Here is a 26951-nt window from a genome sequence, read left to right on the forward strand (position 1 = left end):
ACAGAATGTTAAGGTTAAGAATGATTTATTTCATGTTTTCTGAAACTGTAACTAGCTTTTCTTAAACTGCCCCCCATTTTAATTTTTTTCTTATTTAACAATAACTTCAAAGTGAAATAATGAAAAAGAGATTCCATGGTGTATTGCCAGAAATGAGGGTCCCTCCATTTCCTCAAGGCTAGTCAGGTCCTTTGAGACATCACTGCAGCTAAGCCAATAGCGGCTGACACTTGAAAGTATAACTCAGGCTTCAGGTGACATCAGAATAATTCCAGCAATGCCTTCATGAAAGGTGAAGCAGGGGGAAAAACAGCAAGGTTCTAAAAGAATGCAAAATCACAAGATCAATGATATCTAACTTAAAAAAAAATTGAAACATTAAAAAAAAATCCAGTAGGAGAAAATGTATGTCGTTCAGGAAGGTCATCTGACTATTCTCACTGCCCATTGTACCTGGTACAATCTTTGCTCTTATTTTAATACTCTGATCAGTTAATATTCATGATGAAGTGGTGGCATTGAAAAAAGAGAGTACGCACAATTCACTGGTTGAGGCATAGTAAATTGAAATGAAAGGCACCATTAATTATACACAAACCAGTCTTGGAACAACACAGCCTGTACTTTTGATAATATAGAGGTCTCTCCATACTGTTTCCCCTGTACTTTTATCCCAGCACTACTGCGGATGGCTTCTCAGAAAGCATATTATTTACCAGCTTCTTCCCTCCTCTGAGGTTTACCTGTGGATTAATATTCTGTCATCGAAAGGACATCCTGGCAGACTCTTAGCTGCTGTCTCTATTTTACCAAGGAAAGCAAAAAGATGACAAGGGAGTCAGAGATGGAAAAATTAATCCAGTCCCCCTAGCTGATAAACTATCTTCTTCAAGATGGAGTGTGACACTTGGAAGTCTAATTGAATCTTTCCCAGCACCAAGTTTGGTCTTTAATTGATTAAAAGCATTAAGTTTGCATCTGTATCTGCAAAAATTAAATGGATATGCACACTTAGCACAATTTCATAGCCAAGCTGAACAGTAAAGAAGAGAAACTCAGTTACTTCAAAATGGTCACTGTGAAAACATGAAAGCAATATGAAGAACCCATGATTCATTCATTCATTCATTCATTCATTCATTCATTCATTCATTCATTCATTCATTCATTCATTCAATTTGTATACCACCCTCGCCCGGCTCAGGGAGGTTCACATAGAATGTAAACAATACACTGAACTTGTTCTACATCAGAAAAAATATAATACAGCACAACAGTGGTAAGCATCAGTACTCCTATGCTTGTCCTAGGGTTCCCAACTCAAAATTGGGGGCAGAGCTTGGGAACAAAATTCAGCAGGGACCTCCCTGAAGCTGCTTTTTTTTCTTCAGGAAAACTGATGTCTGTACTTGGAGATCAGTTACAATCACAGGAGAACTCCAGCCCCCTCCTGGAGTATGGCAACTTGCCCCTACCCCTTGTGTAAATTTATGATTGGAACAAAAGTATGTGTTAAACCAAAGGAGCTTATCTAGAGCAATAAATAAAGATACTCGCAGAAGATAATAATCCAGCCATCCAAGCAAGTAATGAGGTGGTGATCAAGGTCTTTGGCAAATGGACTACAAGCCAAATCTAAAGTATGAGATAGACTCTTCTGTTGTATAATATAATCTTGTCTACTATATACACATGCTACACTCCCTCTCCCCATGTCCGAGTCCTCCTTTTCTTCTAGGCTACTGAGCAGGGGAACAGAAGAAGCAGGCATCACTGCAAGCCTCTTAGAGTCTAGTGCTGTGGAATCTAGTGCCCTGCATGGCATTCCTAGCATGCCGGCTGATGGTAACAGCTGAGAGGCTACCAGGAACAAGCCTGCAAACAGCCCAACCACAGGTTATCCATAGCCTATGTAAAACTAGTCTAACTTGCATTTGCCTACTCTCCTTTGAAAGGAGCTGTGGACAATGCTGAAGGAGGTGGGTGGGACTGTCTAGGCCATCCCTGCCCACTGATTTTATCCTGAAAGTTCTTCCATGTAGCTCTCTGTCGTGTGGTGGTTTCGTACCCATGCAGGAGGGGTAAGCTTCTGAGTCTGCTTTGCACCAGAGTGCCCATATAACACTCAGTAGTTTGATAAAGTTAGGTTTGGTCCTGATTGGAAGAGGCTTGGGTCCGATTGTGATGTCTGACTGGGAGAACAACTATGAGGAGTTCAATGAAATAAAAATCGTGCTACCTCCACAGCCCCCAAGAAACGTTTAAAGTGCTATAACACCACGAGAAGTAAAGTCCAGCTTTTCCATGCATTTACGTTACTTTCCCAACCATGTTCAGCCTTTTACTTATTCTGCATATTCTGTGTAACGTGTGAAGTGCCGTCAAGCCGCTTGTGACTTCAGGCAACCCTATGAATTAATAACCTCTAAAACTGCCTTGCAGAATGTGTGATCTTTCCAATGTGCAATATAATTTCTTGTGGTTGGCTTGCTGGTTAATGACATAACACAGTGTGACCAGACCTCCTGATGCCAAATGCACTCAGTATGCATGGCTTTGCTAATGGAGAATGTGAGATAAATGGTTTATGTAATCTAGTGGGAATGCAATTTTCTTATAATAACTAAAATTCAGCATATGGCTTGCAAATGAAAAGCATGAGAACATATGAAGCCTAAATTAACATTAACACTGAGAAAAATGGCTACTAAGTCCCTTTGAGGGAAACTGTAAATTAGTGTGAAAGACTGCCAGCAGGGCACTGTGAAGAGGCTAAGTGGGAGTTCGTATTGCAGTATGGGAATGAGATTTCCATGGAATCACAAGGAATGGAAACATACATATATCTTGGTAGTATGTGGAAACACTGCAACTGTTGAAGGGCCAGTAACTTTCTATCCTGTTCCTTTTAGGAACTCAGGGTGGCAGGCGTTGTTCCCCCATTCCCCCACCCCCATCATCCTCACAGTCTCCATGTGAAATGTGACTGGCCCAAGGTTGAGTCTCCAGGTGGTTATTGCTTGTGGGATCTGAACCCATATCTCCTTGTTCAGCACTGTATCAGCCACACCAGACTGCTGTAAGGATACCCGTGTGCGCATATGTCAATATACACTTCTATAACACTTCTATTCTCTTCGCCCTCCCATGTTTCTTCCAGTCAGATCGTCATTCTCCTTGAATGAAAAGGAGAATTCCACACTGTGAGATGCTGCCATTACTCAAATGCAGGATCCTGTCTCGCCTGGATGATTCCTTACATCAGTGTTCCCCAACCCCCAGACTGCGAACCTGTACCAGGCCGTGGAGCCCTTGGTACCGGGCTGCAGCGGGGGGTAGGGAGGCGCGGATGCCTATGCCCCAGTGGCCAACTGGTCCCAGCGCAGCGAGCGTGGTGCTGCGGGGGGAAGTGCCGGCGCAACAGCAGGCACAAAGACACAGGCGTGGCAGCTCTGTGCCTGCGCGTTTGCGCCCACTGGCACGCTGGTGCCTGCACCTCCCTCTCCCCCCCAGTCCCCGGGCCTCCCTCTCCCCCCCACCCCCGGTCCCTGGCCCGAAAAAGGTTGGGGACCACTGCCTTACATGACAGTCACAAGATGAAACCTCAGATACAATTCTAGGAAGAAGGAAAACAATATGATACCAGTAGAACAGGATGGGCAGGTTTTATTCAAGTTAGGAATGATGAGTAGATGAAAGGCTAAAACGTGAAATCACATGGGATAGAATGGAAGGCGATCCATCTCCACTGGCCTTGTTAAACAGGAGCAGTCTAATTCCATTGCAATTGTCATTGGTATTAAATCACAGGCCATTAATGCCCCATGCTGAGAAGACATTAGTGGTTGTCTCATCTTCCTTTGCACCGAGGAACAGGAAAAGAGAGATTCTGTGCATGAGAAAGAGCATCCTACTGGCCAGAAGCAGCAGCTAGTCTGTCTCCTCCATTTCCCCAGATTCCCTAAGGGATGCTGAGACCGTCTGCTGGACCTTCTAGTGAAAATGTAGGAACCTGTAGCAGCCTTTTCAAAGGCAGCAAAACAGCAGTGAGCACCTAGAATGAGCACATGACTCTACTATGGTGGAGAAAACTGAGAATAGGCAGCCCTTAGTTTCTTATTGCTATACTTTCAAGATCAATTATCATCATTTTTTAAAAAAAAATTATTCTGCTGCACATAACCCACTGTGCTGAATCAGTTCTGAACTTTTTACCAAATAAAAGACAAACCATTGGCTTGTTCATTCAAAGTACAAGCCACAAGTCAACAATTTCTCATAAAATAAAAAATATCTGTTAGAATTGTCTGCAAGTCACAGTGCCATTTGTTGTTGTTATGTGCGAAGTCGTGTCCGACACATCGCGACCCCATGGACAATGATCCTCCAGGCCTTCCTGTCCTCTACCATTCCCCGGAGTCCATTTAAGTTTGCACCTACTGCTTCAGTGACTCCATCCATCCACCTCATTCTCTGTCGTCCCCTTCTTCTTTTGCCCTCGATCACTCCCAGCATTAGGCTCTTCTCCAGGGAGTCCTTCCTTCTCATGAGGTGGCCAAAGTATTTGAGTTTCATCTTCAGGATCTGGCCTTCTAAAGAGCAGTCAGGGTTGATCTCCTCTAGGACTGACCGGTTTGTTCGCCTTGCAGTCCAAGGGACTCGCAAGAGTCTTCTCCAGCACCAGAGTTCAAAAGCCTCAATTCTTTGACGCTCGGCCTTCCTTATGGTCCAACTTTCGCAGCCATACATTGCAACTGGGAATACCATAGCCTTGACTAAACGCACTTTTGTTGGCAGGGTGATGTCTCTGCTTTTTAGGATGCTGTCTAGATTTGCCATAGCTTTCCTCCCCAGGAGCAAGCGTCTTTTAATTTCTTTGCTGCAGTCCCCATCTGCAGTGATCTTGGAGCCCAGGAAAATAAAATCTGTCACTATCTCCATTTCTTCCCCATCTATTTGCCAGGAATTGAGAGGGCCGGATGCCATGTTCTTTGTTTTCTTGATGTTGAGTTTCAAGCCAACTTTTGCACTCTCCTCCTTCACCCGCATCAACAGGCTCTTTAGTTCCTCTTCACTTTCTGCCATTAGAGTGGTATCATCTGCATATCTGAGGTTGTTGATATTTCTCCCTGCAATCTTGATCCCAATTTGTGACTCCTCTAATCCCGCATTTCTCATGATGTGCTCTGCATACAAGTTAAATAGGCAAGGCAACAGTATACAGCCTTGCCGAACTCCTTTCTCAATTTTGAACCAGTCAGTGATTCCATGTTCAGTTCTCACTGTTGCTTCTTGACCTGCATATAAATTTCTCAAGAGACAAATAAGATGCTCTGGTATTCCCATCTCTTTAAGAACTTGCCACAATTTGTTGTGCTCCACACAATCGAAGGCTTTAGCATAGTCAATGAAGCAGAAGTAGACGTTCTTCTGGTACTCCCTAGCTTTCTCCATGATCCAGCGTATGTTGGCAATTTGATCTCTAGTTCCTCTGCCTCTTCGAAATTCTGCCTGTACTTCTGGAAGTTCTCGGTCCACATATTGCTGGAGCCTAGCTTGTAGGATTTTGAACATAACCACAGTGCCATAGGTAAAGGTAAAGGTATCCCCTGTGCAAGCATGGGGTCATGTCTGACCCTTAGGGTGACGCCCTCCAGCGTTTTCATGGCAGACTCAATACGGGGTGGTTTGCCAGTGCCTTCCCCAGTCATTACCGTTGTGCCATAAAACAAAACAAAACAAAACCCAGAGCCAGTCTCCTAGGGTTGCCAGCTGTGGGCTGGGAAATTCCTGGTGATCTTGGGTGTGGATGCTTGGGAAAGGGGGGACTCCAATGGAGTATAATGTCACAGAGTCCACCTTACAAAGCAGCCATTTTCTCCATAGGAACAAGATTAGCTTGGAGATCAATTGTAATTCCAGAAGACCTCCTGCTGCCACCTGCAGACTGGCAACCTTGTATCTGTGACTATGGCATGAAGGGTTATATCTTACATACTGACCAAGGTTCATTTCTAAACATATTTCAAGATGATGCAGGAAGACGACAGAATACTGCAGATGTAATTGGGGGGAGGTGCATTTAGTTTCCAACACTTTAAAACTTGGTGAGGCTACTTTCCTAGAGGTCCTTTGATTTTCAAAAATTTACTGCTGTGGGTGCATTAAAGCTGCTCAATGAGGAAAGTAATCATGTAGAGGATACTTGAAAGCTCATAAAATTACATTCTGCAAGAGGCACTAAAATCATTGAGTTGTTTCTATTTTAGCTTATAGCAGTTTACCTTATACCAAAGAGGTTTTTGCCCATTGGTCAATCTGCTATAAAACAAAGGGATTAGTGCTAAGAATGGGTGCAGCAGTGCTGAAAGCAGAATAGCTTTTCAGATAGGGGGAAATATACAGAACAAAGAATCTATACCCCTGAATGAGGTGTTAGAACAAATCCTTGACCTTGGTGTACATCAGGCAATATGAGTCCAATAACATTGGTCCTAAGCACAGGTGCGTATAGACTTCTGACCCCTTAGAGGGAGGACACTTCTTTGGTCAAGGTGTACGTACATTTGGGCCATTTGGGGAACATCCTCATTTGTCATCTCCTGGGATAAGCAAAGCTCCTGTCTATGCCCAGTTTAGGGAAGATGGAACAAAAATGATATCATTCTCATCTACCTTTTTCATTAGGAGATGAGAAATTAATAGCTTCTGATCTCAGCTTCACTGTGTAGCTATTTTTCTGATGGAGTGTGTGTGTGGATCAGAACCCAACTCCCAGTTGTGAGTTGGCTTCCAATCACCAGGCAATTGCAAACTTGTTCAGCAGATATTTGAGTTTCATGATGCAAATTTAATGTGTCCTTGATCAAGTTCATACTCAGATTGTATCAAACGATATGACTGCTGAACAGGTTCACTGTAAAATTTGTGATATCCCTAATTTTATTCCACCATGCTCCAGCAAATGCCCCCTTGCATCCTGTAATAGTGAAGCAGCATGGCCGATGTATCCTCCACATGGGTCACAATGGTTATAGAATGAATTGTGTATGTGATGTGAGGGTGCCAGTAAAATGATGGGCAGAAGTAAGATGTAGGCAGTGTAGAAATCTTGTCATTGTTCTGCCTGCATTGATTTCTCTGCATTAGCACTCTTTTTGAACAGTAAGTAATGAATTATTCAAATGCACAGTTTGCTCTATTTACCTTGTAGTGGAAGAGGAACAATCCACAGAAAAGGCTGTATAGGTCTGCTGTAAGCAGGGAGAGGTTGACAGCTGTAGCACTGGTTTTCTTGATGACCACAGGCATGAAGCTGTAGAGGCCAAACATACAGGCACTGAAGCCAACATACAGCAACCCTGGGAGAAGAAGGAACCCGAAAAAGAATTAAATGATTTCCACAACTTGCCCCAAGTGGTGAGAGAGAGGAAAAAAAGGAAGAATCTTTCACTAGATGAGAAGATTAAGATTTCCTCACAATTGGGCTGGGGGTGGGGAAGGGCCAATTTATAAACTGCAGGATTGCTTTATTCTTTCAGTTAAGAAAGCAGATGTTTTAACAACTTTACACACAGAAGTGTAGTAGCTAGTAGTGTTCTGTTAACAGGAAAAAGGCCTTTTTTGCAGTAGTGTTTTTGATAATGAAAAGTGTGATTAATTTAAAATTGTATAGAATGTAATTTCAAACATATTCCTTGGCATCTCTAAACACCTGAAGAAGTGAGTGGTGTCTAATTTAAGTTCATACCCTGGAAAAAAAATGTTTTTGTCTGAATAATTAGCAAAATTCACTACAAATTATCACGTTTTCCATCAACAAATTAAAGCATAATCAATGCAATATTTAACAAACCACAAGATTCCTTGTCTATTGTTGTTGCAAGAGACTATCAAGACTTTACAATTAATCCACAACGAATAAGAGAACAATTTAATAGTGCAACACTGGCATTGGTTGATATTCAAAGTGGTGGCCATTCTATATAGTGTTTAATTTGTGTCCTTTATAAGAGAAAGAGACCAATGGATGCTTATAAAAATCTCTCTGAGAACATCTTTCAATTGCTTTGAAAATCGTACTTGAGTAGTAAGCGATCAATATCTAGATGTGATCAAAACTGGCAAGCAATTGAGTACTAGCTTTAAAACACATTGATTTAAGGACAGATGTACAGGGCAAACATTTTCACTCACACATTTATTATCAATTCTGATCTGATGAAATAATGCTGCCTTATGACCATCAGCAGGTTCTTCAATAATTGGCTACTCTTATTAGGAATTCGTAATGAGACTGCCTGTGTAGCCGTGTGGACAAAGTGTGAGATGAGATGCATCTAGTTAAAAATCTCACCATGAACAGTGTTAACTGCATCATTGATTCAGCTTATAGAATTCAGCTTTGACATAAAATGTGGTCTGCCTTATTTTTAGCATGGGATATACGTATCTCTAATTATAGGTGGATTTTAAGCAGATGGGTATACTTGCGGCTGTCAGGGCAGATTATTCAAATGTTAAGAGCTATTACGAATCCGGAGCCGCACTTCAAGAGGGGAAGTAAGCTGGAATGCACGTTGTAATAGATTCTAGCCAGTTTGTATGATGTACAGGTTTGCTTAAAAAGTAAACATTCCAGAAAGAAAGGAAAGGGAACCCATTCCGGATATGGTTTGGGGAGTATTTTGGAGAGGCTGCAGAGCTTCTGCCTGTGAAAACTGCAGTTGTGAGTACCTTTGCTAGAAAATTTATACCACATTTCAGTGTCACTCAACCTCCCTAAAAGGGAAATAGGCCCCAGAAGGAGCCTAAAATTCTGTGAGAAACTCTTTTGTTTTATTGTTTTGAAATGGCTAAACAATTTGTGTGGGAGAACATCCTGACAGATGTGCATGTGGCCTATTAATGCTTTAAGAGAATTAGTGGGACTGATGAGCAGAAGCTCCAGGGAGGCAATAGACTAGCCTGGCAGCCCAGTGCTCAGGGATTCCCTTTTGTCCCTAGCAGACTATGAGTGCTTCTGAACCTGCTGCTTTCGATGTTGCCTCTGGAAGTAGGTTAATAGGGACACATTACCAGCACATTATCTCGGCTCTCATTATCAGAGCCGTTTGTGCTCAGCTTGCCATTTTACATTATTCAGCATGTGTATCTTGTTATTAGAGCATTCTGTTGCAAATATCAAATGCAGAGATCATACCGAAATGTTGATTCTTATAAAGGAAAGTATGTGTTTAGCAAAGATACCTGAGCCCATGAACTAGTTTCTCAAATCGAAAATGGAATATTTGGTTTAATAGTAAAGCAAACCATAGATCATTTTGCATGACCATTTCAGTGCTATGCTGGTAATAGTCGATGGAGTGGCAATAGTCCAAGGAGGTCTTATATTTATCATCCTGGAAACAACCATTCATTTGCATGCATAAGAACATAAGAAGGGCCCTATTTAATCAGACCAATAGTCTAGCATCTTGTTTCACATAGTGGCCAACCACAACTAGGTATTGAAGCCACGGCCTTCCCCTAATGTAGCCTCATGACTTACAGATTCAGAGGCTTAATGCCTCTAAATGTGGAGGTTTCCCTCAGTTACCATGGGGTTACTAAGCCTTTGATAGACATCCTATCTAATCCCCCTTTAAAGTTGATTGTTCCTATGGCCATCACTACATCTTCTGGCAGCAAATTCCACATTTTAATCACTCTGTATAAAACAGCATTTTAATTTGACCATTCTGAACCTACTACCCTTCAGTGTCATTGGATGCCCTTGAGAGGGCGAAAATGTTCTGTCAATAATCTCCTATGTATAATTTTATAAACCTTTATCTGTAATTTTATGAATCTCTTAGTCACCTGTTTTCTAAATTGAAAAGTCCCAGACTCTTCAGTCTTTCCTCATAGGGAAGGTGCTCCAACACGAACACAGAGTTTGCCTTTTTCACTACTGCAGCACACTGGGTAGACACTTTCATTGAACTACCCACTGCAACCTCTAGATCCTTTCCCTCTCACAGTCTCAGCAAGTTCAGACTCCATTAGCCTATACTTGAGGTCAGGATCCCCCCCCCCCCATGTGCATCACCTTACATTTACTAACACTGAACTTCATTTACCCATTGTCACCCACTCATGAAGTTTGTGAAGGTCCTCTTGAAGCTCTTCACGTCAGCCTTGGTTTTCACTATCCTGAATAACTTTGTCATCTGAAAATTTGGACACTACAGTACACAATCCTATTGGCCCCCAAACCAATCCTTGTAGGAGCCACTGCTTACTTTCCTCCATTGTGAAAACAGTCCACTGATTCCTACTCATTGTTTCCTGTCATTTAACCAGCTTTTAATCCATAAGAGAACTTGTCATCTTATCCCATGACTGATAAATTTTCTTAGGAGTCTTTGGTGAGGTACCTTGTCAAAAGACTTTTGAAATCCAGTTGTATAATGTCTACTGGGCCTACATTGTCTATATGCTTGTTCACTTTTTGAAAGAACTTCAAAAGTTCTCTTTGCTGATTTTCCCTACTCAGACTATATGGGCCTAACAATTCTATCTTTGATTACAGGTTCTACTAATTTGCCTTGAACAGACATTATTCTGATAGGCCTATAGTTCCTGGTTACCCTACTCACCCCTTGTTCCAGATTATTCATGAATAAATTACATAGTACTGGTCACAGTACTGAGCCTTGGGGAAGCCCACGACTTACTTCCCATGACTATTTTCCCTGAGAAAACACACTGTGGAACTCAGACCTCTAAAGCTAATATTATTGGAGGTTTTTTCTTCCTTTACTAAACAGTGGTTAAGAAAATCCTACGTTTAGTTACAAGGGGTCTTTTTGGAACTCTTGCATCTCAAACCAACATAGAGTAGTGGTTAAGAGACTCTAATCTGGAGAACCAGGTTTGATTCTCCACTCCTCTACGTGCAGCCAGCTGGGTGACCTTGGGCTGGGCACAGTTCTCTTAGGGCTGTACTTGGAAAGTAGTTCTGTTAGAGCTTTCTCAGCTCCACCCACCTCACAGGGTATGTGTTGTGGAGAGAAAAGGGATAGGTTTTGGAAGCCGTTTTAGAACTCCTTTGGGTAATGAAAAGAGTGGCATAAAAACAGCTCTTCTCTCTCCTTCAAATTCTGTATCTCTTATTGGCTTTTCATCCTTCTGTTTCTCAGAAATCTGGACATTATTATTATTATTATTATTATTATTATTATTATTATTATTATTATTATTATTATTTATTTGATTTGTATGACCGCCGCTCTCGGAAACCGGCTCGCGGCGGTTCACAATGTTTTAAAACAAATACAATATATTAACCATTAAAATTCCCCATTAAAACCCCATTAAAATAATGACTGAGTCACAATGATGGCGATTAAAAAACTATTCCCATACAGGCCCACTGGATGAGCAGAAGGGAACGGATGGATAATTGGGCATAGGGTGGAACAATCTGGGGAACCAGGTCAGTCTAGTACTGGCCTCCCCCCTCCGGGGAGAGGGGTCCGATCTTAGCCCCGGGCCATCACCCGGCCTTAGACAAACGCCTGGCGGAAGAGCTCCGTTTTGCAGGCTCTGCGGAACTCAGAGAGCTCCGACAGGGCCCGCAGCTCTTCAGGGAGCTCGTTCCACCAGGTAGGGGCCAGGACCGAAAAGGCCCTGGCCCTTGTCGAGGCCAGGCGTGCCTCCCGGGGTCCTGGGATCATCAGCAGATTCTTACCCGCAGAGCGAAGTACCCTGTGGGGGGCATAAGGAGATAGGCGGTCCCTCAAGTATGCAGGACCCAAGCCGCGTATGCTTATTCTGTATGCTTATTCTGTGTCTAAAGTAACAACATGGGACATATAGCCATAGTACTGCAGTCAGTGGTGAATGGTAGAGAGCTAGTAAGTCGAAAACAGTCCAATCATGATAGGGCTTCCCATTTTGCTTGCATGAGGTTTGCAGCATGTTTCCTACCTCATTCTGCAGTGCAGCCAACCTTCTTCTGATCAAGCTAAAACACAGACTAAGGGTTTCTTCAATCTCCATAGAGAACAGCAACTGAGGAACTTTGGAGAACACTTTCCCTACTTATGTCTCTTAGCCTCCAACTGCCATTGAACATACTCAATGGAGTGAGCACCCAAAGAACATAAAGTCAAAAGATTAGAAATGCTGTCTCTACCTGCTGCTATTCAATAAAACTGCAAACACTGCCACCTTCAACATTCCCAGCACCCATCCACACATCATTCTTTCTTTAATTTCTCTCAGTGATCTGAGTTATGCACTTACCAATTTGCCAATCCCAGGGAACTTTTAACAACTCCTTGTGTTCCATTATGGCGCTGGAAAAGAAGTAAAAATAAAATATGATGACAAGAACTCAGTCTTTCTAGTTAGCTTCCTACATTAAAAATAAGGAGGGAATTATAAAACATGGAAAAAACACTTGCACAGGATAAATGCAGACAGGTCTGTTTCATCCATTCTATGTCTGCAAATGTGGGTCTGAAAGGTAATTGGCAATGTAATAAGGCTCACTAATTCAAAAATTGAACTGGTTTTGGGAAAAACAAGCTGTCTCCTCATAGCAACATGATATATTGGCATCAGTGGTGTGAATGTTTGAGGGCTCTTAAGTCTGAAATAGTGATGATTTATTATTGTAAATTGTATTCTTTCTTGCAGCAAAGAAAATCTAAATAAGTCACAACCAAGAGATGACTGACCACACAGAATGTACCGGGAAGATAACCAATAAATGTTTCACCAAAACAGAGTTGGTCAAGGTCAAAATTTTTCATGGTTATACTCAGTTCATCAACAAGGACACAAACATATGTAATATGAAGTAATTCCCACTCATGTCAACTAGAAATACTTGGGACCAAAACTCAGATAATTCATTCTGGGTAAAGAGAGAGCTTTGACAAAGAAATGCTCAACAGTGTTACACATTGCTGTTTCCTAAATTACCTAAAGTGGAGATTTCTATTCAAGGTAATTAACAGTGTAATCCTCTGGAGACTTACTCAGGTTTAGCCCACTAAAAGGAGGATTGCATTGTAAATCTAACAATATTACTTTGTTGCACACAGAAGCACAATGGTGTGCCAAATCCCAAGTATGTATATAAGTTCATAGCTTATGTTTGATATAACAAACAGTCTCCATGTTAATGCTATATTTTTTCCCAATTCCAGTCAAGCACATAGTTAATGATAGAGTTGTGTGATCTAGCTGCCGAAGTGGCTGTTCCCGCCCATAGCAGCCAGCGCGTGCCATGTGAGGGGGGAGGAGGTGTGGGCACTGGTGTACCAGATGACGCACACACGCAGGTGCAGAGCTCTGCGCCTGCATGTGTGCATCGCCTGGTGCACTGGTGCTGGCTGCTACGGGTGGGAACAGCTGCTTCGGCGGCCGAATTGCGCAACCCTATGCTGCAGCTGAACTGGCTTTGAGCGATCCAAAAGACTGGCACATTGCTGAAACAGTGGCATCTCGAAGATGTCCAGCACACACAGAGAGTGATACTGATTTGAAAACAGAATTAATATAAATCTGGAGATCAGACAAACCTCTGTAGCAAATGATTTTTTAATTTGAAACAAGTGCAGAAAATAGCTGCTTCAAACAAAGATAGCTCCCCAATGTTATTTTCCCATTCACATTGTGACAGGTAATGTTAAAACATAAATAGTTTTCCGTTTCAAGTGTATGTTTATAGGCGTAATGTGAAATTTCCAAATAGGGATTATACATCAGAACTTACCTGGAACTACAAAAAATGATCCAGGTTGGCTCATTTCAAACTGCTGATGTATGTAAAATGCTGAATGCAGCCTTTCTCAACCATTTTACCATTGAGAACGCCTTGAAATATTCTTCAGGGTTTAAGAAATATATATATAAATATCAATTCCACCCAATCAGCGAAATCCTTCCAGAGCTGTTGAGAAACTCTAGGGTTTCACAAAATCCTGGTTGAGAAAACCTGGCCTAGTGGGACAGTGCTGTCAACTCCAGGTTGGGAAATTCCTGGAGATTTGAGGGCGAACCCTGGGGAGGGTGGGGGTTAGGGAAGTGAGAACCACAGCATCCACCCTCCAAAGCAGCTCCCCCAAAGCACCCTCCAAAGGAGTCCTAATATGAGTTGGAACCAGGCTCAATTCTCTGTCAGCAGAATAGCACTTCCATGGCTTTCTCCTACGGGAGCCACTGATCTCCACAAAATACTATTCCTGAGGGCTTGAGGGCCTTGAAGAATGGCATGGAGTTGGAAGGCGCGGGGAGTCAATGGAAACTGCTGATTTAATCTGAATCCACACATAACTTCCAGAACTGGTGTAGGATTAATTTAAAAATATATTATATGGGGAGCTTCTGAACATTCCAGGATTGGAAGGATTATTATTTGACAAGGCTATTATAATATAGTGTTTACCACAATTTTGAAACATAAATCCATCCTTTCACAGGCAGTGGGAGACAAGTAGTAAGCAGATGCATGTCTCAATCATATCCATATAACAGGATAATCTCAAAATTATACATAAACATTTAGAGTAACAACAAAGCATGAGTAATAACTGCACTATATTTTCCTCTTGCTTCTCAGGATGAAACTACCAAAATGAGAATTATACTAAAGGCAAATAAATCTTATGGACTGACCAATGAAGTCCTCCTCTGTCTCACTAAATTTTACAAAAATGTTTGGCTTTTGATCTGTTAACTGCCTCAGGACAATACCCAGTCTAGATTCAATTTGATCTTAATCCCTCCTGGAAATAAAGAAAATTTAGAACTGCAACTAATTAGCAATATTATTGAGAGTACATGGATCTCTTGCATGCCTTTAATCTAGTGAAGAGGCTAAGAAGCATAGCTGTTATGTTACATAGCTAAGATTCATATTTTATATCTTTAGCTTGTAGCTTATGACTCAAATGTAGCACAGTGATTATCAACCTTTTCAAGCACTCCCCTTTAATGTCTTTTTTTGCAGACTCCCATATGATAGTAGCTGTACTACCAGTATCCATTGACTGGAAAGAAAAAAACCCATAATGACCCAAAGTCATTATGAATTCAGTGATGAATGTTCCATTTTATTAATAACAACAACAGCATCGCCATACATTTGAAAAATAGTAACACATACATGTGCAAGACATTATTTCTTTGATCTACATGTCTTTGCTCATTTAATGAAATGGGTGGTGCTATTTTGGAACTTTCAGAGAAAGTTTGTTTGATTGAAGGGTAGACAGTAAAGGCCAGTATATAATTTGACACAGTATAAGAAAAGTTCTTATATTTTTACACTTTGGAATTACTGGTGTAGCTCCTTTACTAACATAGCAGTCAGTGTGTACTCAAAGGAATTCATTGGGATGTCCAATGAGTTTTTAGTTCTTGACTGAGCAATTGGTGGATGCTTATTTATTCTGATTTTAACCTTGCTTTTCAGAGGTAAGTTGGTTCCAAAAGGAGTTAATATCTAACATAAATAATGATTAAAGTGCAATACAAATGTTCCTTGTGGAGAAAATTCTCAAATGTGCTTGAGGCAGGCAAGAACAAGGGATTCCTAGCTTGGCCTTGAAGATGGCTGGAGGAAGCAAGACCTCATCTCCAGAATACAGTCAGATCCCTGGGCACCTGTTAAGTTGTGGGTCTTTTCCTCAGCTGATAACGTAGCCATTACTAATTCAGATGTCAAAATAAATGAGAAGTCCAGGGGCACCTTAACAAATAATTCCAGCATGAGCTTTCTTGAATCAGAGCTCATGTCAGATGCATGAACCTTTGAGGGGGTGGGGATGATCCCTTCTCCTTCACAGTTAGGGCTATCCTGGGGTGGTCAAAAGGGATATGCTGCATCCCAGTGAAACTCCTGTCCCTTGATTAGTCTTCTTAACTTCCAGGGATTTCCTGGGATTACAAGTGAAATCCAAGAGCTAGAGATCAATTTCACCTGGAGAAAATGGGCTACTTGGAAGGTGAAATCTATGGCTTTATACTCCACTGAAGTCCTCCTCTCCCTAAATTCCACCCTCCTCAGGGTCTACCAGAATCTCCAGATATACCCAGCCTGAAGCTGGCAACCCTTCCCCTGATGGCTTCCTGGTGCTCTGGGCTCTCCTGGGCTTGCAGGCATGTGAGAAAGGTCAGGGAAACCAACTAATTTTATACTTCATTTTTTTCTACGGAATCTCTAAGTGACTTACAGTCACCTTCCCTTTTTCAACAAATGCACTGTGGGGCAGGTGGCTGAGAGAATTCTGAGAAAATTAGGACTGGCCCAAGGTCCTCCAGCTGGCTGTAAGTGGAGGAGGATGAGGGGGGAAGCAAACACAATTTTCCAGGTTAGAGTCTGCTGCTCTTAACCACTACACCACTCTGGCTCTCAATGCGCAAGAAAGCCACTGATTGAACAACAGCTTTTTCAAGGGCTGTCAGTGTCTTCATTTATATCTGCCACAACAGATGGTAGAAGGTGGCCAATGTGAGCTAATATGTCTCCAACCAAGCATCTCACAAAGAGCAGTTGTCCTTGTGATTAGGTAAACAGCCCTGACAAGGCTGGTACACCACTGGGGCTGCTCAAAGCAGGAAGAGCCAGTTGGGGAGGCCAGACTGACATGCAGTTGAAGGGATGTAGTCTCCATGAAGTTGAACCTGGTGGGGGGGGGGAATCCCAGATATACGAGGGCAGAAACATATCCAAGTTGGATGTATACACAGATCCCCTGCAATAATTTCACATCCCACCCAAAGGATACCCAGACCACAAGTTTTCAGCTTGTAACTGACTCAGGATTTAATTCAGTCCTATTTTGAAAAGAAAATTATCCAGGTCTAATTTCAAATATGCAAGAAAAAAGTAGGCAATGTCTACCCTCAGGACAATAATTGACTGCAGGTGTGTGCAGCTCTTGTGTTTGAATATTTTGTCCTCAATTTAAAAAAATCCTCTAGTTTGCAAGTCCTGAACTAGGTTCTTGATAGAACATTTTGGAGGTAATTAATTCATAGGGTCACCATAAATTGGTAGCGACTTGACAGCACATAATGCATACAAACTGCCTAAACACAAATCCAGCATGCCAGAACTGTAGACAAGTGTTTCCCCTAGCGTTGTAATTTCCCAATGGATGGAAATTTCCTAATCTGAGGGAATACTCACACATGGAAGTCTCTCACCTGAGGTCATAAGTGAAACAGTCAACAAATGATTATACCACATGCTTTCTCTGCATCAGCACCAAGGCAACCAGAAAAGAAATTACTTCAGGGCCCTTTTGTGTATCTTACTTTGTTAACTGTAGGTTCTTTTTTTTATTTTCCAATGAAATGTATTTCTTCAAGTTGACAGGGAGAGCATTGCTTGATGTTGCTCCTGGGGCCTTTCAGCAGCAGCTTCAGGCCAACATAGGTTTGCTGAGCACTGATTTAGGACTTGACTGAAATCCATTAAACTGAAATATGAATACTGACCAAGCAGAGATACAAGAGAGAGAAACAATGGCAATAGAAATAGAGCCACACTGTGCACACAGGATGCCCAGCCTTAGAAAATCAAAGAAATGGCTCTGCAAATGTGTGGCTTGTCTTTGACAGTCCAAAACAATTTTACAAAAATCGCCAGTCAGTTCCCTAATACTTTGGAATTACTTTGAAGTCCATGTATGTCATTTGCAACTATAGATGATAAAAAGGGGGATAAAGGGTCAAGCACACACTTTGGGTCTTCTGTCAAAGTCTGTGAATTTTAATAGAGCAGAACCCAGAAACAGAGAGGGAATGGTCTACTGCTTGCCTCCTCTTCCTTCCTGGTTTACTCATTTTCTTCTCAATGTCATTGGAGATTACAGATTGAAAACCGAGGTTTGGGGGACTCTTAAAGCAGGCTCCTAAAGAACCATCTGTGCTCCAGGACTAAATTCCAGAGCTCAGAAGCACAAACCACTGAGCTCTCAGAAGCAAGCCAGCACTTACAGGACTGTCTTCAACAGTAAGGATCAAATTTAGCTGAACTGCTAGGTGGAATTTCTCTGAAACAGGATCCAATCTGGAGAGCAGTCTGGAACTGCATGCAACTGCATGTTTGTATTACAAAATCGGATTTGGCAACCATCCCTAAAGACAGCTTCCCAGGCTGCTCTTTTACCCTTTGTTTATAGGGGCCAATTAGAGGTTACATAGAGATGCCCTTCCCTCTAGGAAAGCAGGAAGCAGCTAGTAGAAAATCAGTGAAAGCAAAGTCTCCCAGCTGCTCTTTTGCTTCCTATCACAGCCCCAGAAGGCTGCATTTCATCAGCATCATGTTATACAAATCTGTGTGTACTATCAACTTGGCCTTCAGCATTTGCAGTACACTGTAGTGACATTTTCAGTCATTCCTTGGTGACTGCAGTGTTCTGAAACTTCTTTTCCAGTAGCTGGTATTTTATCTAGAATATATGCCAGTTAGAAATATAGCAAATGAAGGGATTGTCACACATTGTAGTAGAGGTCTGTAGTAAAGGTATGGGAAGGCCTATACAAATACTCAGCTTTGCTCATTTCAGTACATAGACATATATGAGATCAGTAGAACTGACAGAAGCAGTAACCAAAAGACTTATGTTGATTCAAAAGCATATCATGATGATGCCTATTAGTTACTTACAGCTGAATTCCACTGAAGAAGGAACCAAAGAGTCCAATCATGCCTAGAAACTCCACCCGACTCAGATTCCGTACAATGTACTCTTCACAAACGTTGGAGATACCATAGAGAGTGGCTCCACCTAGCACAAGAAGGTCTCCTATAAGCTTATTTTCTCCTTAAAGCACAAAAAAAAAGTGTTAGGTCCATCATTATTTAGAAGAAGAAGAAACTTATATTACAGAATTTGTAGTGCCTCCCCCATGCCCTTCCATCTCAGTTCAAGCTCATGGATCCATGTTAATTGGATTAAAAATTGGAAGAATTTATATTGCAATGCTTTTTGGGACAGATATATAGCTCACACTTTGACTTGAAAGTCATCAAGTAAGTAGATCTCAATTGGGACATGTGTTTATGCAAACCAGATAAGCTGTTCAGCTGCAGGCCCTGCAGGATCTCTTGGCATTCCACAGGGCCTGCAAAATGGAGCTCTTCCACCAAGTCTTTGGTTGAGGCCGGACGGCAAGGAAGATTGTGGCCCCCCCTGCAGGAGTGGCGGTAGTGAATGCCATCTGCGCCCTCTATCACGCTTCCCCTCCTGGATGTATTATTGGGAGGATTATTAGGTCTGGTATTATCAAGTGTTTTGTTGCAGCATATTTATCCCTATGGGGTAAAGTAATTGAAAGTAATTTATATGTTCTTTTAATGTCTGTTTTTAAGGGGTTTTATTGGGGTTTTATCTAGACATTGTAATCTGCCTCAAGCGTTCGGGGAGAGGCAGGCAATAGATAGATAAATAGACAGACAGACAGACAGACAGACAGACAGACAGACAGACAGACTGACAGAAAATCTATTCCTGGAGTGTGCACTTCAGATTATGACATAAGTGGCACTGTTACTGAATGCTGTCCTACACTAAAATCAATCAATCAATCAATCCTTGACCTAGGCATCAGAGGGAACTAGGCATCAGAGGAAAGGTCTAGACTTCTCTGCTGCTAGTTTTCCTTTTCAAAAGATTGTCCACACTTTCATTGTGTAGAAAGGCAGGATTATGTCAGCTAGCTTCAACCCTGATATCCACAATCTGATTTCTATGGCTATTTAGAATACGGTTGCAGTCCTCCTGGGGGGCGGGGCTTGGAGCTTCTCTAGCATTACAGAAACTACAGAGATTAGTTTCCCTGGAGAAAATAGGTGCTTTGGAGGGTGGACTCTATGGCACTATACCTTGCTGAGTTCCTCCCCCCACCATCCCATCTCCTCCATCCCAATCTCCACCCCTAAATCTGCAGGAATTTCTCAGCCATAATTCAGAATATCTAAAGAGGACTTATATGTAGGATTTTTGCCTGTGAATGAACCCTAAATTAAGCTTTCCACCTGCAGGAAAATCACTTTCCTAATTTGTGAAATTATTCAGGTCCAATTTAAGCATTACTTATTCCCTGCCAAAGAAAGGCTCTTACTTGCACAGTACATGGAATGTAAATTATACAAACTCCTGACCACACTGCAAATGAATACCTGTAGCAGCTATGCAGGTATTTGTGCAAACAAGTATTGGATCTAAACTAAAATATTCTAAAGGTGCATGGACTTCTGCACATAAAACTTTCCCCTAACAGTCCTAAATACCATCCGATACCCCAAACTGGGTGAGAGGAATAGTGTGTGTGTGTGTGTGTAGGGGTGGGGTCTTTTGGGCTGCTGCTAGTAATGGTAGATGGGAAAATTACACTCCATGGGTGGAAGTCCATATGGCCATGAAAAATGTGACTCTGGATCCAAGCAGAGGTTTTCTATGACCTTAGTAAACATATTTTGGGTCTAAAAGTGAAATCCTATCTATATTTTCCTGGGGGTAAGTTACATAATGCAGTGGGACTTACTTATGAGAAAATATGTGCAGGAATGTTGTTAGTGTTGCCAAGCTCCTAATGGGGGCAGGGGGTTCTGTGACTAGGGCTCCTCCCACCAGTGCATATCAGGGGACCAGTGGGGGCCTTACTATCAACAAAACAAGGCCTAGGCCTGCATTACCAGCAAGGAAGTAACTCCCAGTGTGCACTTGAAGTGATATTATCAAGTTTCCAGTGGCACAGGGATGCTCTTTGGTCAAAGATTCTATGGTAAAAATGACTTCTACCATAGAATATTTGGCAAATACCAGAGTGCCCATGTCACTGACAACACAATGATATCACTTCCATTACTTTCTGGAAGTGAAATTACCATGTTGCCGGCAACATCAGCCTAGGCTTTTCTTTGCTGCCAGTAAATTCCCCACTCCCAGCTGGTTGCTAGGGGATACCTAGTAACCCTAAATGCAGCCAATACTCAAAGGACCTAAAAATAGCAGTTACAAAATCTGCTTTCCAAATTAGTTCTGTTCTAATGAAAAATAATTATTTTCTTAAACACTTATAATAACATCTGGCACTTCTGCCCAAATGGAAAGGTAGCTTTCAAAATAATCAGCCTAAATTAATAATTACAATTTAGGGGCATTTCCTGAACTTTCTGATAATTGGAGAATAATCACAGGACACAGGGTAAATGAGAAAGCTTATACAAATACTCACCTGCTCCCAGCTGTCTTCCAACAAGGACATCTGCTCCTGCCATACAGCCCATTCCCAAAATGCAGACCACAATGCCGATGAAATGCACTGCCTTGTACCGCACCAGTAGGAAGAACCAAGAAAGTAATATCACAACTGGTATAACAAAACAATCTAGAAGCTGTAAGAAAAGAGAAGAATGTCTTTGTGAAAAAAGGAAGCACCAAGGGACAGAGAGCAATACTTCCTACCTTCCTTCTTATGTGGTGTCAGATGTCCCCATACAGCCACATTCTGTCTGCTACATGACAGTCAAAAAGCCACACCAGAGTGAGAACAGGAAGCAATGATGTCTAACAGTAGCTAGAAGCATGATTTCTGCGGCCGCTGTTGAATGGGCGAAGAGCTGGCCTTCATACTTCCTGCCCCAAATTGCCAAAAATAGGGTAGCAAAGCAGGAGCAGCATTTTGGCTTAGCACACTGAAAAATAAAGGGATCCCTATAGGAGGAAGATTTTTAGATGATATGTGGTCTAATGTCTTGAGGGCAAGCCTGAAGAATTGTAAGTCTCCTAGGTGGGGCCTGGGATTCTCCAGAACTACCACTGATCTCTAGACTACAAAGACTAGTTCCCTGGAGAAAATGGTAGCCTTGAAGGATGAACATTGACAACACCTTTCCAAACTGCAATCTCCCCAGGCTCCATCTTTACAGTTGCCAACTCCAGATTGGAAAATTCCTGAGAAATTTGGGGTAGAGGCTGGGAAGTAGAGGGACCTCAGTGGGGTATAAAGAAGAACAAGGAGGAGATGACGATGAAGAAGAATTGGTTATGGATCTTCCGGTTGCATGGGGGAGAGGTGAGACGACCTTCCTTGCTCTCTAGAGCTCAAGGCTGCTAAAGGGAATTTTTTTTTCTTTTGCTGGAGATATTGAGTCCGGTTTTTGTTCCTGGAGAAAGGGGAACAAAAGTAGGCACCTGCTGTAAGCTTAGCTGTTCGGAAGAAGCGGAGACGAAGGGGAATTCCTTCTCCGCAACAGAAGAGCGGCACAGCTCAGAAAGTTTGGCCGTTCCCTTTACAAATTATAAACACCTCACCGGCACCTTGCAGCTTCATTTAATATGGATAATTAAGAGAAAGGCATAAATATGAAGTACCACTGAATACAACAAAGAGATAAGAACTGTGTGAGTAAAAGAACCACTTGAGGGGAGGAGTTTTACCTTCCAGCTGAGTTTGTTTAAGGCTGTGGGAGGTGAAGAAAGGAATTCAAGGTTATTGAAACAGCATGATTGTTGAGAAAATATATTTCATATGTGTCAGCTAAAGTAAATATCTTTGGCTTTGTGTCTTGATTTGGAATACCTCTGGGCAAATTAAACTAAATATGTATGGACTCTTTAAGAGGGAATACAGTATTGGTTTTTCCTGATCAAACCTGTTGATAGGGAAGTGCGGCTGGAAGGCCATTTGGAGAATAAGCAGACTGTGAACAAACAAACGAATAAAGGTAAAAGCCAACAGAATTACCAGACATCCCTGAGAAGGTTTTCATTTGCCGGTAAAGGGGACCCTTGCTCCCAAGCCTCTCAGACAAGAAGTGACAAGATGAATGTGGAATTAAATGAATCACTAACAACAATAAAGCAGATCTTGCAAACGAATACGGAGGTAATTAACCAACTGAGTTTGAATATAAAAGAGTTAACCAAAAAACAAGGAGGACTGGAAGAAACAACAAAAAAAATAGTGGAAGATTTGAAAGAAATTAAAAGGAGAATGGACAATAATGAACAAACTGTGGAAACTATAAGAGAAGAACGGGAGAAACTTGAGGACCAAATGGCCATGTTGGGATACAGACAAAGAGAGCATACCCTAAGATTTAGGGGTCTACCAGATAAAGATAAGGATGATATTGATATTAGGAAATTTATGATAGATGGACTGGCCAAATTACTAAACATTAATGCAGAATATATGGAAGACCAAGTTGACACAGTATTTTGGGTTAACTCTGTATATGCAAAACAACATAAACTTCCCAGAGATTGTCTTATCCAATTTACTACAAGGAATATGAAAGATCAAATTTTGCAAGAGCATTATAAAACACCTTTTTGTGTTGCGGGAGAACGTATTAAAATTTTAAAAGAGATTCCAGCAAGGCTTCTGAGGAAAAGAAAAGATTATAATTTTTTGTCCACAGCCTTAAAGAACAAAGGAATAAAATACAGATGGGAGCTACCAGAGGGAATATCCTTCAGCTACAGAGGGAAAAAATATAAGTTTACAGAACAGATCAAGACACAAGCTTTCTGGCAAAAATACAAGAAAGAACTTATCCCAGATCCAGATTTAGACAACTAAGTGGTTAATAACTTTAGTAAGTTTTTTATTTTTTTTCTTTTTCTTTTTATAAATGAGTCTTAGGTTTTTTTCATGGAATGTTAATGGGTTGAATGGGAAAAGCAAACGTGGAAGGGTCTTCCATTTTTTGTATAAACAAAAAGTTGATTTAATTTGCTTACAGGAGACACATATACGTAATAACGATAGAAGGTTGTTGATAAGGAGAAATTTAGGTCTTGAATTTGTTTCTTGTTATGGGAAGAAAAAGAGAGGAGTAATTTTTTATGTTAAAGAGAAACTAAGCCCAAAATTGATTTATAGTGATAACGATGGTAGGATCTTAATAATTGAGATTGTGGTAGATGGAGTTAAGATGACTTGTGTTGGTATATATGCACCGAATGATAAGAAAGCTTGTTTTTATAAAAAATTGGAAAAGAAATTACTAGAGTTACCCAATGAGGATATGATCTTGATGGGTGACTTAAATGGAGTAATAGATAAAGGACTAGATAGAGACAGTATCAAAACAGTTAATACAAAAGACAAAAAGGATGGATCACTTCCCCAAAATTTTCGCAAGATGGTAAATCAACTAGGTTTGAAGGATATATGGAGAGAGCGAAATCCAAGACAGAGAGAGTATACATACTACTCAAATAGATTTAACTCCAATTCCAGAATTGATATGATTTGGGCAACAAAGAGAGTTACAAATGAAGCCATTGATATGGAATTTCACCCCAGGTTCCTTTCAGATCATAAAGCAATAGGAATGACCTATAAAGAAAGTAGAAGGAAAAAGAGGGGATGGAGATTGAATGAGAGATTATTAAAAAATATGGAGGTGATAGAAAAAGGTAAAGAAAAAATTAGAGAATATATGGAAATTAACTGGAATAACGATACAAGTATAGGCAATGCATGGGATGCGGGGAAAGCATTTATGAGGGGTTTTTTCATCAACCAAAGTGCAATTATTAGAAAGAAGAGGGAAAAAAGACAAAAAGAATTATTAGAACTAATTCAACATAAGGAAAAACAACTTCAAATACAGAAAACTAGATCTATTGTTAAGGAGATTAATATTATTAAAAAGGAATTGGAAGCAATTATGGATAAAGAATTAGAGTGGAATCGGGAGTGTCTTAAACAAAGAACATTTGAAACCTCAAATCGACCTGGGAAATTATTAGCCTGGAAATTGAAAAAACATAAAGAAAGCAGAATTATTAACAGAATTAGGTCGGGACATGAATTAATATTTGATCCAAGTAAAATTAAGAGTGAGTTTGTTAATTTTTTTTCCAATCTTTATAAACAGGAAGAACCAAAAATAGATCAAATTAGAAATTACATTGAACAACAAAAAATAAGAAGTTTAACTGAAGAACAGAGGGAAATATTAAATAGGGAAATTAGTTTAGAAGAGCTTGAGACAACCATTAGTAAGCAAAAACTAAATAAATCGCCAGGACCTGATGGCTTGTCAGCGGTTTATTATAAAATGTTTAAACAAGAATTGGTAAAACCTCTACTTGAAATGATGAACGAGGTACTGAAATGTGGTGAAGTTCCAAACTCATGGAAAGAGGCAATCATAACACTCATACCTAAAGGGAATGTGGACCAAGAGGAAATAGCAAATTTTAGGCCCATATCACTTTTAAATAATGACTACAAAATTTTCATGAGTATACTGGCACAAAGATTGAAAAGGGTTTTGGGTGAGTATATCCACAAAGATCAGGCGGGCTTCTTACCAAAGAGAAATGTTAAAGATAATATGAGAGTAGTACTAGATATCCTTGAATATTATGAGAAACATTGCGAAAAGAAGGTGGCTTTAATTTTTGTTGATGCTGAAAAAGCATTTGACAATATTTCTTGGTATTTTATGATGCAAGTTTGTGAAAAGATGCAGATGGGGGAACATTTTTTGAAGAGTATAAGATCAATTTATTTAGATCAAAAGGCAAGAATTATAGTAAATAGTGATTTATCAGAAGAATTTAGAATAAATAGAGGGATGAGGCAAGGGTGTCCACTCTCACCCCTACTTTTTATATTAGTTCTTGAGGTATTATGTAATAAAGTTAGATCTGAACAAGGGATTAAGGGCACTAAAATTGGTCAGCAGGAATATAAATTAAGAGCATTTGCTGATGACGTGGTCTTCTTCTTAGAGGATCCCCTAAACAATATGAATGAAATGTTGGAAGTTATTAAGGACTATGGTCAGGTAGCAGGATTTAAGATGAATAAAAGTAAAACGAAATTATTGATTAAAAATATGAAGCATGAAGAAGTGGTAAATTTACAGGAGATGAGTGATTTGAGATGTGAAAAAAAGGTAAAATATTTGGGTATTTGGATGACTAATCAAAACATAACACTATTCCGTAATAATTATGAGAAAGTATGGGAGGATATTAAGAAAGATCTAATTTTATGGAATAAACTTAACCTCTCTTTGTTGGGAAGGATTTCAGCTATAAAAATGAATGTGTTGCCAAGGATGATGTATCTATTTCAATCAATTCCGATTATAATTAAGAAAAATTGTTTTTTAAAATGGCAGAAAGATATTCAAAATTTTGTTTGGGCAGGGAAAAGACCAAGAATTAGTTATAGAATCTTATCAGATTCAAAGGAAAGAGGTGGGTTATCTCTTCCAAACCTGTATCTATATCATGAGGCTGTTAAATTAGTTTGGATTAAAGAATGGGTGACATTGCAGGATACCAGACTATTAGACCTTGAGGGTTTTGATAGACGATTTGGATGGCATGCTTACATGTGGCATGATAAAGAGAGGATACATAAAGATTTTAAGAATCATTTTGTAAGAAGAGCCCTACTGCAGACATGGAATAGATATAAAGTTAGGTTAGAGAGGTGTACCCCGCTCTGGATTTCTCCTAAAGAGATAGTTAAAAGACCAGAAAAGAATATGAGAGATCAGTGGATTAGATACAGAGATATTTTGACTAAATCAAAAGAAGGCACTAAAATGTTGAGGTGGGAAGAAATGTCTGAGGCAGTGGATGGATGGTTTCAGTACCACCAGCTATATGAATGTTTTAAGAGAGACAAAGTAACGGGCTTTAGTTTTAAGAAATCCAGATTTGAGATAGAGATAATAGACAAGGATGAGAAACTTATATCAAAGGCTTATAAAATGCTATTAGAGTGGGACACTGAAACAGAAAGTGTTAAATTAGTCATGATTAAGTGGGCCAAGGACCTAGGCTATCCAATAGATATGGAGACTTGGGAAAATTTATGGAAGAAACAAATTAAGTTCTCAGATAGTTACGATTTGAGGGAAAATTTTTATAAAATGTACTTCAGGTGGTATTTAACTC

At 40.5% G+C, this 26951-nt stretch overlaps 1 protein-coding gene across 1 annotated transcript in view; it reads right to left on the reverse strand.

Annotated features, from left to right (window-relative positions):
• Window positions 1–26951, reverse strand: part of SLC35F1 (solute carrier family 35 member F1) — a 321899-nt gene that overhangs the window by 11046 nt on the left and 283902 nt on the right. Inside the window, exons 4-7 of the mRNA XM_077301087.1 lie at window positions 21250–21409; window positions 18677–18833; window positions 12292–12344; window positions 7207–7361 (exon numbers count right to left, since the gene is read on the reverse strand). Of these exons, the coding sequence (XP_077157202.1) occupies window positions 7207–7361; window positions 12292–12344; window positions 18677–18833; window positions 21250–21409 (525 nt within the window). The remainder of the gene's footprint in view (window positions 1–7206; window positions 7362–12291; window positions 12345–18676; window positions 18834–21249; window positions 21410–26951) is intronic.

The sequence above is a fragment of the Paroedura picta genome, chromosome 1 (genome assembly GCF_049243985.1).
Source record: "Paroedura picta isolate Pp20150507F chromosome 1, Ppicta_v3.0, whole genome shotgun sequence".
Taxonomy (NCBI): Eukaryota; Metazoa; Chordata; class Lepidosauria; order Squamata; family Gekkonidae; genus Paroedura; species Paroedura picta.